Source organism: Rhagoletis zephyria, unplaced genomic scaffold (assembly GCF_001687245.7).
Source record: "Rhagoletis zephyria isolate East Lansing unplaced genomic scaffold, Rhagoletis_zephyria_1.1 Rzeph_scaffold_00360, whole genome shotgun sequence".
Lineage (NCBI taxonomy): Eukaryota > Metazoa > Arthropoda > Insecta > Diptera > Tephritidae > Rhagoletis > Rhagoletis zephyria.
The window spans coordinates 165,817-178,755 of NW_016157444.1; the positions used below are offsets into that span (position 1 = coordinate 165,817).

General features: G+C 33.5%; 1 protein-coding gene across 2 annotated transcripts in view; it reads left to right on the forward strand.

Annotated features, from left to right (window-relative positions):
• Nucleotides 1-12,939, forward strand: part of Frl (formin-like protein) — a 199,196-nt gene that overhangs the window by 139,680 nt on the left and 46,577 nt on the right. For both annotated transcript variants that reach the window (XM_017610977.1, XM_017610978.1), the window contains exon 3: nucleotides 7,625-7,711. In XM_017610977.1, the coding sequence (XP_017466466.1) occupies nucleotides 7,625-7,711 (87 nt within the window). The remainder of the gene's footprint in view (nucleotides 1-7,624; nucleotides 7,712-12,939) is intronic.

Below are 12,939 nucleotides of genomic sequence, written 5' to 3' on the forward strand. Positions count from 1 at the left end.
AATCGGGAAAAACCGCTTATATGCTCTTGAAGTATGATATTTCAGCTAATAAATCCCAAAAAATCTTTTTGCAGTTGTTTGCAATTTTTTGACTTATTAAAATTTTTGTAAAAGAACTCCAGTTGCAAAAAATCTAAGTGAAAAAAAAAACAAACAAAAAAGCGCGTTGTTTTTATTGTCTTTTGTCTTTATATTCCGTTTAGTAGTTGTTATTGAAGCTACAGAGTGTGCAGTTTATTAGAGATGGGTGCGTGACTAATTTTAAACCACGCGCACTCACGAAAAAAAAATTAATTCCGGTTTATTCACAACGAATAAAATTTTTCACATATTTTCTGACATCACAAGTTTGAATTTCACTCACGAGCGAGAAATTATGTCGTAAATAGTTAATATTTATTTTATTAAAGCTTAGTGCATAAATACTTAGAGCTTAGTCACTATAAAAATAAATTTAGTCACGCTTCCATCTCTACCCTACGTGATAAATGTTGGTCATGTACATACATGCGAACATACGAGTACTGTTGTCATCTTAACTTAAGTAAAAAATTTTACTAATTTCAGGAACAAGTCCCAAAACAATTTTTATTTCTCGCCATGAGTTACATAACTTTATGAAGAATTTAGAACCTAAATCACTTCAAGATCGATTTAATCTTCTGAGGTGGGAATTAATCACACGAGTTGATCCTTCAGATAAGGTAGATTTCAGCAAAAGATTTAATAGTTTTTGCTCAGACTATAAGATTCGGTGGCAAAAATGTCATAGAATAGATCAATCTTTTTTAAAAAATAACAAGAATTGGCTTGATGCTTCAATTTCCTTTAATGCACCACCAGCACCAACACAAAAAAGAGGTCGGCATGATCTCCCATTTGATGAGTGTACAGAAAAAACTAAAGGAAAGAAATGTAAAGATATAAGAGATAATACACCATTGTCTATTTTGGCGCACGCGACACAAATGAGCTTAAGAGCTGTTGGAAAAATGGATGCGGCGAAAATAGTTAAGGAAATAATATCATCTCCAACAAGAGCGAAAAAATACCGTCAAAGTTTAAAACACGTACCACCACAGCAATTAAGTGCGGAGGAAGCTCTTTCCGTCTTGGTAGAAGCAAAGCTAACTCGACATCAATATAACGTAATTAGAAATGCCGCGCCAGATAAATTTCCATCGTATACAGCAGTCCAAGAAGCTAAAAACAAAAGTTATCCAGATCGAGACAAAATAAAAATTACTGAAACGTCAGCGCACGTCAATCTACAATCANAAAAAAATAAGTGTTATTTTCGGTCCCTGGAATATTGTGCAAGCCCACAGACGTATATCTAACCAGTCACAGAAGAAAGCATTAAAAATGAGTTACAAAAACTAAAATCGAAAAACGCTGATGACGTGACAAATTTNATACCGTCAAAGTTTAAAACACGTACCACCACAGCAATTAAGTGCGGAGGAAGCTCTTTCCGTCTTGGTAGAAGCAAAGCTAACTCGACATCAATATAACGGCGGCAGCTCAGCTTTGAATTCTAAATACTATCGGCGCAACTATCTATTTGTTGCAATTTCATTTGTTTACATTTATCAGCTGTTCATTTGGATTCAACAGTTGCCAGCAGTTTCGTAGCAGATGAGCTAAACAGCTACGTCTTATGAACGCGCCCAATATCAGTATGAGCTGTTATAAGCAACCGCGGAGCTTCCGCATTAATTTTAACATTCGCATTCGCTTTTGCATTCGCAAAAATCAATGCGGGTCTTTTGCGAATGCGAATATTGAAGGGACCGAAAATTACAGTTATTTTTTACGAGTTAAACTTGGCCAAATATTTTTTATTCCGAAACAAAAGTACTTTCCGGATAATAAACAAGCCGCATATCCAAATTAAACAAGTTTGATATTCAATGAAAGAGGACTTAAATAGCTTTAAAACTGAAATGTCTAAAGGAGGAAAGCCACACACTGAAAAATATTTAAATAAGAAATGTTAATTAATTACCACAAAACAAACATTAGGTCAGGTATGTGTTTAAATGAATTTCTCGGTATTAAGTTATAAAAAAATATAAATAGAGGTGGTAACCTTCATTCGTTATCTCTGTTTAAAAGCTATTTCAGTCCTCTTTCATATGATACCTAATTTGTTTAATTTGGATAAGCGATTTCTTTATTTTCCGGATAGGACGTTTATTTCTGAATAAAAAATATTAGGCCAAATTTAACTCGAAAAAAATAAGTGTTATTTTCGGTCCCTGGAATATTGTGCAAGCCCACAGACGTATATCTAACCAGTCACAGAAGAAAGCATTAAAAATGAGTTACAAAAACTAAAATCGAAAAACGCTGATGACGTGACAAATTTCGAAACAACCAAAAGAATGAGAATGAAGAATTCCTTCGAACGGTGTTTAAACAACGATTGTGCCATGATGCTAGATTGTGAAGATGAAAGTCAGGAGGATACATCCGACATTTACAGCCCCGATGAAACTCTCAAAAAGTAATTATTGCACCGCAATAAAGATAAATAAATATAACTGAAAGTCCTCTCACTGGTGCAGTGTCAATCGAAAAGAATTTACAATTTTGCCAAGTTTCAAGGTTTTCAAGTTTGTCGCCTCAAGCGAGTCGTTATATAGTGGCACAGGTTTGATTTACGACCNGTATGAGCTGTTATAAGCAACCGCGGAGCTTCCGCATTAATTTTAACATTCGCATTCGCTTTTGCATTCGCAAAAATCAATGCGGGTCTTTTGCGAATGCGAATATTGAAGGGACCGAAAATTACAGTTATTTTTTACGAGTTAAACTTGGCCAAATATTTTTTATTCCGAAACAAAAGTACTTTCCGGATAATAAACAAGCCGCATATCCAAATTAAACAAGTTTGATATTCAATGAAAGAGGACTTAAATAGCTTTAAAACTGAAATGTCTAAAGGAGGAAAGCCACACACTGAAAAATATTTAAATAAGAAATGTTAATTAATTACCACAAAACAAACATTAGGTCAGGTATGTGTTTAAATGAATTTCTCGGTATTAAGTTATAAAAAAATATAAATAGAGGTGGTAACCTTCATTCGTTATCTCTGTTTAAAAGCTATTTCAGTCCTCTTTCATATGATACCTAATTTGTTTAATTTGGATAAGCGATTTCTTTATTTTCCGGATAGGACGTTTATTTCTGAATAAAAAATATTAGGCCAAATTTAACTCGAAAAAAATAAGTGTTATTTTCGGTCCCTGGAATATTGTGCAAGCCCACAGACGTATATCTAACCAGTCACAGAAGAAAGCATTAAAAATGAGTTACAAAAACTAAAATCGAAAAACGCTGATGACGTGACAAATTTCGAAACAACCAAAAGAATGAGAATGAAGAATTCCTTCGAACGGTGTTTAAACAACGATTGTGCCATGATGCTAGATTGTGAAGATGAAAGTCAGGAGGATACATCCGACATTTACAGCCCCGATGAAACTCTCAAAAAGTAATTATTGCACCGCAATAAAGATAAATAAATATAACTGAAAGTCCTCTCAACTGGTGCAGTGTCAATCGAAAAGAATTTACAATTTTGCCAAGTTTCAAGGTTTTCAAGTTTGTCGCCTCAAGCGAGTCGTTATATAGTGGCACAGGTTTGATTTACGACCCTTCAAAAAGTTTTTATTAAGTACAATGTTTCAATTTTTAAATCAAGTACTAAAAAAAACATTCAGTTTTATCATGAGTTTAATTTCCCCCGAACCGGTGCACTTTTCACTTTTAATTTTCATGTACTTATTTACTATGGGCGGAATACAAATTTTCGGGTGAATTTTTTTCGGGCAAAACTCAGGATAAGGCAGATTATTAAAAATTATCAACCTTTCCATTTTTTATTTACCTACATCACCTAATTTTCCCACCTAAATTATTTCTTAAAAATACATGACATCCGCATCCGCATCCGCATCCGCGGATGTTAGCTTTTAAACATCTGCATCCGCATTCGCATCCGCGGATGTCTAAAATTCCACATTCGCACCATTCCTAGTTATAAGTATCGTTCACTTGTGGTGGCTGTATTTGCAAGACAGCACGCTATGCGCTGGTGTTCAGTCATACTCTAATTTCGTTTAGGTATCGATACTACTAAGCCAACGCCGCTGCTCAGTCATACAAAGCAGCAGTATTGATTGAGCATGAAACAGTTGACGTTCAACCAATGCCAATCCCTGGTATGTATATGATATATAATCTGAATTGCATTTGAACGAATTCCTAAGGTAAGCATGAGTGGCTTTATAAATATTTTCCAATGTAGGTACAGTGAAACCCGCTTAAGTTCCCCCCCGCTTAAGTACCTAACCCGCTTAAGTAACCAACATTTTTGGACACCGTGAATTTTTTAATATAATCTGAAGAAAATCCCTCTCTTAAGTACCTCCCCGCTTATTTACCCAGCCCGCCTAAGTACCTCATTTTTTCGTGCCTCATTTACAATTTTACTTATTATTTTCCCCTTTTAAGTGCTCTTTTAAAATTCCTTAAAATATTTACGTATTTTGAAATTCATTGAATAAAATGTGACTATAAGGCAGCCGAATGTCAGAAAATAAAGCGAGAAAGTCATTTTATTACTTCACCTGTTTATTGCGACATCGTTCCATGCAAACATTTTAAGGTTTTCCAGCAATGTTTTTAACATCCCTGTAGTGAAATGAACTAGTTGTAAACTACCTCACAACTAGTATGAACCGCATGCCCAACTAGTCAGCCAACTATCTTTTTTCCATGCAATCAACTGGTATTTTTAACATGGGGATGTCCTACGAGATGGCAANTCCTAGTTATAAGTATCGTTCACTTGTGGTGGCTGTATTTGCAAGACAGCACGCTATGCGCTGTTGTTCAGTCATACTCTAATTTCGTTTAGGTATCGATACTACTAAGCCAACGCCGCTGCTCAGTCATACAAAGCAGCAGTATTGATTGAGCATGAAACAGTTGACGTTCAACCAATGCCAATCCCTGGTATGTATATGATATATAATCTGAATTGCATTTGAACGAATTCCTAAGGTAAGCATGAGTGGCTTTATAAATATTTTCCAATGTAGGTACAGTGAAACCCGCTTAAGTTCCCCCCCGCTTAAGTACCTAACCCGCTTAAGTAACCAACATTTTTGGACACCGTGAATTTTTTAATATAATCTGAAGAAAATCCCTCTCTTAAGTACCTCCCCGCTTATTTACCCAGCCCGCCTAAGTACCTCATTTTTTCGTGCCTCATTTACAATTTTACTTATTATTTTCCCCTTTTAAGTGCTCTTTTAAAATTCCTTAAAATATTTACGTATTTTGAAATTCATTGAATAAAATGTGACTATAAGGCAGCCGAATGTCAGAAAATAAAGCGAGAAAGTCATTTTATTACTTCACCTGTTTATTGCGACATCGTTCCATGCAAACATTTTAAGGTTTTCCAGCAATGTTTTTAACATCCCTGTAGTGAAATGAACTAGTTGTAAACTACCTCACAACTAGTATGAACCGCATGCCCAACTAGTCAGCCAACTATCTTTTTTCCATGCAATCAACTGGTATTTTTAACATGGGGATGTCCTACGAGATGGCAATTGTCAGATTTCTATCAGAAATATACCAATACCAGTCTCATACTAGTTTAAAATAGACAGAAAAATACTAGTCAAATTATGGACCAAAACCACTACTTTGGGAGTCAAGAAATAAATAAATAAATAATATGAATTCATAAATATACAATAAAAACTTTTGATTGAGTACACTTTAATATATTACACATTTTTATTTAACAGCCGTAGATTTGCCAATAAATAGTCCTACATAAATACTCCAAACTTTCGAACATAAATTTAAATGAATTTTTCATTAAATGTTATTAAAAGTAAAATGTTTCAGGTACAATAAATGCAATTTTTTTTTTTAATTATATTGAATATGCCAAAGAAAACATTTTAGGTAAAAATAAAATGAATACTATAGTTCATTTTTGAGTGAACTAAAATAAAAATAAAATTAAATGCATTAACTTTGGACATTTCAGTATTTTATTTTTAAAAATTTATAAAAGTAATAACCAATGTTTAAAATTTGAGATTTGGAGTAAGTAAAGAAATAATTGAAGCAGTAAGTAAAGAAATAATTGAAGCAGTTATTAAATATTCTTAATTTTTGTCTATAGTTTGGCTTGTTGTTGATAATATAAATTAATCAAATAATTATATTTATCGTAATTTAATCATTAAACGGTTATCAAAAAAACATGCTTTAGTTAATAACCATTATGAATATTAATCATTATTTAACAGGTCTTGTATAATTGAGTACGTACTCGATTTAATGGTTTACAATATACCCAAATAAAAGTTATAATATTTTGTGTACTTTATTGTATCAAACTGTCGACGTCAAATAAAACAGTGCATGAATAAATCGTTTTGTACTTAGTACAAGCCTGGTCATTTTCGAACTAGTTCGGTTTCTGTCAGGAAATTCTAGTTGTAAACTAGTATTTTTCCTGACTAGTTTGGGATTTCACTGCAGGGATATTAAAAAGCATGCAGATAAAATTCATACAAAAGCGCTATGTCCAATATGACGAGCAGTTATTAAAGACGATGCTTTCCCTATATTTTGTTAGACTTTTATAAGTAAAAATATTTTGTGAATATTACTTTCTTCATATGAATTATATCACATTTTTTGTTATGAATTATATCACATTTTTTGTTTAATTCAAGGCCTATTAAGCAGGTTTAGGGCATTTGAACAAAAACAACATTTGCCTGTATTTTGTTGTTGCCTCTGGTATCGAAAGTGTTAAAAACTGTTCTGATTTTTTTCTTCTACATCAAAGCGTGCCAAGTGAAATGCAAATAAAATTATAGTTTAAAAAACTAAAACCTCGCTATTATAATTTCCATTCCTTCTGTCATCAGGTATGTAACTTGAGAATAGAAATCGCTGCATCTTTTAGGCGCATCAATATTACATAGTTACATCCCGAGCTAATAAAAGGGAAGTAAAAAGAAAAAAATTTAAATTGAAAAAATTAAAATTGTTGCAACTTTCTTTTTTAGTAAATTGGTTTGTTTCTCGAAGCATTGATCCATCCTGTGCCAGGCCCAGTAATCAGCGGTTGTGCTGCTGAGTTTGGCGAGCGTTCCAAAAGCTGCTATTCAATCGCTGGTTTTGTATGGAAAAAGGTTTTACATGCAAATAGATATTAACAATTTATAATTTTTGTGAGAAGAAACCAAAAATATTTGACATTTTCGAGAACAAATAATTAGAAACAAATTAAATCAGCTGCTATACTGGTACTACCTGTTCAGTGTGCCTTGGTTTAATTGTATTTTTGGAATAAACAAACCCTGCAAACCATTTTTTCAGAGTATTCTGCATTGTAAAGAAATTTTAAAGAATTCGTTGATTTANCGTTTTTGCCGTTTGTGTTATTTCACCATCATTTTGTTCGTAGGTGAGCGTGAGAAAAATTTATTTTGACTTAACAACAAATTAAATTTTAAATAAAGGGAACACTGTATGATTCCCAATAATTTAAAATTTCAATTTTATTTTGCAGGAAATGGTACAAGCAAAGGATCCACCCGCTCATTATTTAAACAAACTGCGCACATATTTGGACCCAAAAGCCTCTCGAAGTCATCGGGTAAGTTTTAAAGTGTTTGAAAACACGTAGTATCTTACGTTTTTAGCGTAAACGTATTGTAGTTGCAGTTGGTTGAAAAAGTACTTGTCTATAATTTGTAGTTTAGTCGCATTTCTTATTTCGATGTTTTTGAGCAGTTGATTTTTCTTTAATTTCTCATTTTTTTTAATAGAATTTTATAATGGCTTTTGTGTACATCTTTACCTTGTCTGTAGATTTATTTTGATAATATTGGCCGGTTTGTTTTTCACCTACATATGTAGTACATCTACGCTTAAGCTGCAAAAGAAACGAGCATCGGCAATTTCCATTTAAAAACAAATAGTTTTGATTTTATCGACAACTATTTATAAGCGAACATAAAGTTTGTCGCTTACAGCTTCATTAAAATTTTAAGCGTAGATACGGGTATGTACCTATATATCGGCATATCCTGGGTTACGCACGCGACATTCGTACGAATTTAGAATTAAATAAATCATACGAAAACTGAAGTCACTTGTAAAAAAAAATTTGCGTTGTGTAGCTTTTATACCGTCCTTTGGTTGGCAAACAAATAAGGTGCACTTGGAACACTGAAAAAGAGGGCATAACGGACGCGACAAAAACAGAAGTGATTTCAGAGTACATGTAAAAATAAGCAAAACTCAGCGAATCCTGTAAGGTTTTCCTTTATTAAACATTCTTTAAATAAAGTCAAATTATGAACAGTTACAACCAATTCATTTTTAATCAGAAGCAATTCGTTGTTGATTTAATTTTGAATTAAACTCTGGTAACGGACGTGACATATCGGACGTGACAGATTTTTCCCCCATGCAATATTTTTGCTAGTAACACATACTAAATTAAAATGTTTATTTAATTTTTTTCTCCCTGCCGTTTCGCGTTTTCAAAACCTTTTTTCGTCATCTGAATACGAAATTTAAAGTTATAAAGCCGTTTGAATTCATTTAATTGCATTTTCGGTTTACCTTTTTTGGGAAATGCCCATATGTATGTACGTATACGTGAAAAACAGGCCTATTATTCAATGAAACAGTAGGTCACTTAACTGTACTATTTCTTGGTTGCCTCTCGCAATATTCTTCGCTGAACCGCAAAAGTTCATCTGCTTCTAGCAGTTTCTTTTCCCTCAGCATAACGAAACTAACCAGCAACTACATTTTTATCAGGGACTAGCAATGCCCGCTTACTTCGCGGCGCCTTATAAGAACTCTTGCGTTGCAAAACAGCGTTTAAAGGCAAATATAGTCTGTAAAGCCAAAATTTTTGGTTTAAGTTAAAACCACTAAGGCGCAGTATCTTCATCGAACATAATAGTAACGCTGTGATACCATATGGAATACCGATCCCTTTCGGTGTCATGTGCGATGGTCTTTTTTCCACCTGTGAGATCTCTGCTAACCATGCTTAATCTTTTTCTATGATCTTGCAACTACAACATTGGTGCGATGCGTATGCCAATAAAAGTTCTTATAAGGAAACTCAAGAGCACAGAAGTAGTGCATTTTCTGTTATAGGAGGGCCAAGAATCCTCGCTGTCCCACGGGATGAAAAATTTACCGGTACATTGGCTAAATGAGTCGTGTAATCTCTTGAATATCTTTCAAATGAAGCAATTGATATACCTACGGTGATCATTCCTTGTTAATTCGCCATTACTATTCGTGGTAATATTTATGAACTGATTTCTAGGTGGATGTAAGATCGCATGATCGTGCCTTCCTTCATTTAGACCAGTGGTGCACAACGTGAGCAGAGCTCCCTATACAAGCGCAATAATTTTGTATCATGTATGTTGTGTGTACTCAACAAAACAGCTTGCGCATGTGATGCTTACTGCTTGAACTGCAAACGCAAACTGATCGGCTGCTAGCAGTGTTGCCATTTTAGTCGTTTTCCGGCTAGATTTAGCCGGTTGCGATAGCAAACAGCCGGAGAAATTTCGATTTAGCCAGCAGCCGATTTGTTAGCCGTTTTGCAGAAAAAATTAGCCGTTTTTAGCAGATTTTGCTATTTGCCTTGTTTTCCTAAATTTCAAATATGTATATATGTTTCCATTTTTGACTAAGTGACCCAAAAGCTGTTAGAAATGGCTAATAGCCTTATGGTGGAGAAAATTTTCATGTCAGGCAGGGTTGTATGAAATTGGCCCGATTTCGCTTATTTTTATTTTAAACGAAGAAGGGATTTTCTTTATAAAATGTTTGTTATAAATGTCTTAATTTTAAGTGTGAAGTTTTATTCGCAAACTTAGAAAATAAGAAATTGTTTCACTGTTAAGACACTTAAGATGCGTTTGTGTTTGGATATAATGCCAACAAACAGAATAAATATTACATGTAGATATTGTCTTCCCAGATAGCGCATATTCAATTCTGCCTAAATTACAAAACATCATTTTTGCCCACTCCCAAAGGTTTAAGGTAAGGGAAAAATTGATATTTTCAAGCACTATGTACACATATGTATTTTTTTAAACAAACTTTTTTGCTGAGAATTTATTTAAATTCCAAAAACCGAATGCCAACTTGAATTAAAGGAACCAACACTGAAGTGAGTCAAAATGAAAATAAAAGAGCAAAAATTTTTATGTACAGCAAAACTCTCTGGGAATTCTACGAGACATCTGCCGGTCATATGACAGGTCATCCAAATGGGAGATCTGAAGTCTTTTGGCACCATATTTTACATCAGAATTGAAGGGATTTCTAAAAAATCTGACCAGTTCTTTTGTGTAACTGTGATTTTGCATCCCTTGTCAACATATGGCCTCGATTGATGTTAACTTAAGGTCGTTGTTTTACTGCCTTAAAATTGAAGGGAAATTTTTACAGCGTTTTTTATGTGTATTGGTTTCTATTTGAGTGTATTGAGAATCGGTCAGTCTGAAAAGGCCTTGTAGGGAAGACAATAGGTTTGTTCGTCGAAAATCCAGCGGGAATTATCACTCAAAGTGTCAGATAGTAAGAAAAAATGCTCCCAAATTCTCTCTCATGTAGAGAAACTTGCAATTTTCTGTACGAACGCAAATTTGCAAGTTTTTCTGCCAGCTAGTGTCCACGGTTGCATTTCAAACAAAAGAAATTTGTATAGAATTTTTAAAATTCTTTCAGAGGGGCAAAAAACAGGATCACGTGTATATATCTTGTCAGTCCGACTTTCTTCAACATACGATTCAATTTCTTTGTCGGGTTTACGCATATCGACTCTGGTTGAGATTGCATTCCGATTAAGAATACAGTTTTTTTTGCCGAGTACCTTTCAAATCATTGGAATTACCTAAATTAATTAAGTAAACAAGTATTAACTTACATTTTTCATTTTAAAATCGCTCCAGTTTGTAAATTTTTAAATTTCACGAACTTGTTTATTCAAATTATCGTCAACAAAAAATCCAACCATGTGCCACAATCATATGTTTTTCTTAATTGCAAATTCTTGCTGGCAAAATTTTTTCCGGCTCGAATTTGTAACTTCTCTCCAAGAAATAGTCTTTTTACTCGTGATTTATTTAAATAGAACATGTGAAATTTAGTTGAAACATTTTAGCCGTTTTTAGCCGGTTTTATTTGCCAATTTAGCCGGTTCGTCCAAAAAGTTCTGGCAACACTGATACCCAGACAAGGAAATTTTTTAATTTGGTGGAAGCATAGTCGCAAAGAATTTCAAATTTGTTTACACTGGCAAAAAGAGTGCTTACTGCATCGGGTAGTATTTATGTTGAAAAAAATAGGTTGTTGCGCGATAATGCGGAAATGCTTCTTTTCATAATGAAAAATTTATGTATACACTTTTAGCTCTAATGACTAATTAGATACTTTTAAATTTGATTACAAAAAAAATCTGAACTAGACTTTTAAATTGAGTCTTGTATAATCTATGAAAATCCGTAAATCCGACCGGATGTTAGCCAGTATTAGCCAGTATACGGTCGGATAGTCGGATAACAGAAAAACGGCCGGATAAGCCGGATTCCGGATATCTATCGGATACCAGTGCCGGGTGCTCTAATTTCAAAATTGTATGATTAAAATATGTATAACTTAGCTGCTTGAAAAAAATCAAAGGGCTAAAATATTAGTTACGTTCCTCAACTTTTCTGGATAAAACCAGTAAAACTGTCAAAAGCAAAATAAGCCAGAGCCTCAGCGGCATTATTTGTAACATTGATAAGGAAATTGCTCCGATAGATGCATTCAACATACCTGCACATTATCGATACCTGCGTTAAAAATTTGCAACTATTATCAATTATCAAAGAAAGTATTACGTTTACCTGCACTGGCTCTACACTTACCCATATTTTGCTCATCTCGCAGAACAACGAAAACGGCTGTCACTTTTGTAGTTATATGGGCAAATCTAAAAAATAGGTACACTCCAAAAAAAAAATTAATTTTTAAATTTGTGAGCACACCTATGTTTATATATCATTTTATTCGTACTCTCTTAATAAATCGATTAATATAAGTGTAATTCATTTTCATCAAGTGCTTCAAAAGTTGGACGAGGAATAAACATCAAATAGAAAACAAAAGAATAAGCTAGCTGGGTTCAAATTACGTTGTTCAAGTTGTAAATTTTGAGCAAAGCTTTTGAAAGTTGAACTCACTACATTGGGACCTTTTAAATTCAATGGCATCCCCCGTTTTGCCAGATTGGCTCCTTTTTTCGAGATAAGGGTATTTGAAAATTTTATTAAATTTTAACTATTTTATAAATAACTCGCTCAGTTTTGAAGTTATTTTACTTAAATTTTGCACATAACGGTTTTTTAATATTACCTTAATTATTCCTAAAAATTATCGAAATGGGTACACTTAAACGTTTAGCTCTAATACGACTGATTACTCAGGTATGTGTTTTTGCGCTATAACTTCATATCTAAATAATAAATTGTATACGTGCTATATGTTAAAGTGAACCTATACTAAATTTTTACCTGTTCAATTGGAGGAGTTATAACGCAAAACAACGTCTGTGGACAATCGGTTATATGGAAGCTAGATTTTAGTGTGAACCGATTTCAATGATTTTATAAGATAGTGAAGGATATATTTAAATACCAGCGTGTGAAAAATTTTAGTAAAATATCTTCAAAACAGGGAGTTTTTTTATAAAATAGTTCAACATTAAACAAAGTTTCAAGTACCGCTATCTCCAAAAGTGGAGACAATCGGGCAAAACTGGGGACGCCATTGAATTTAGAAGGCTCCAATTAA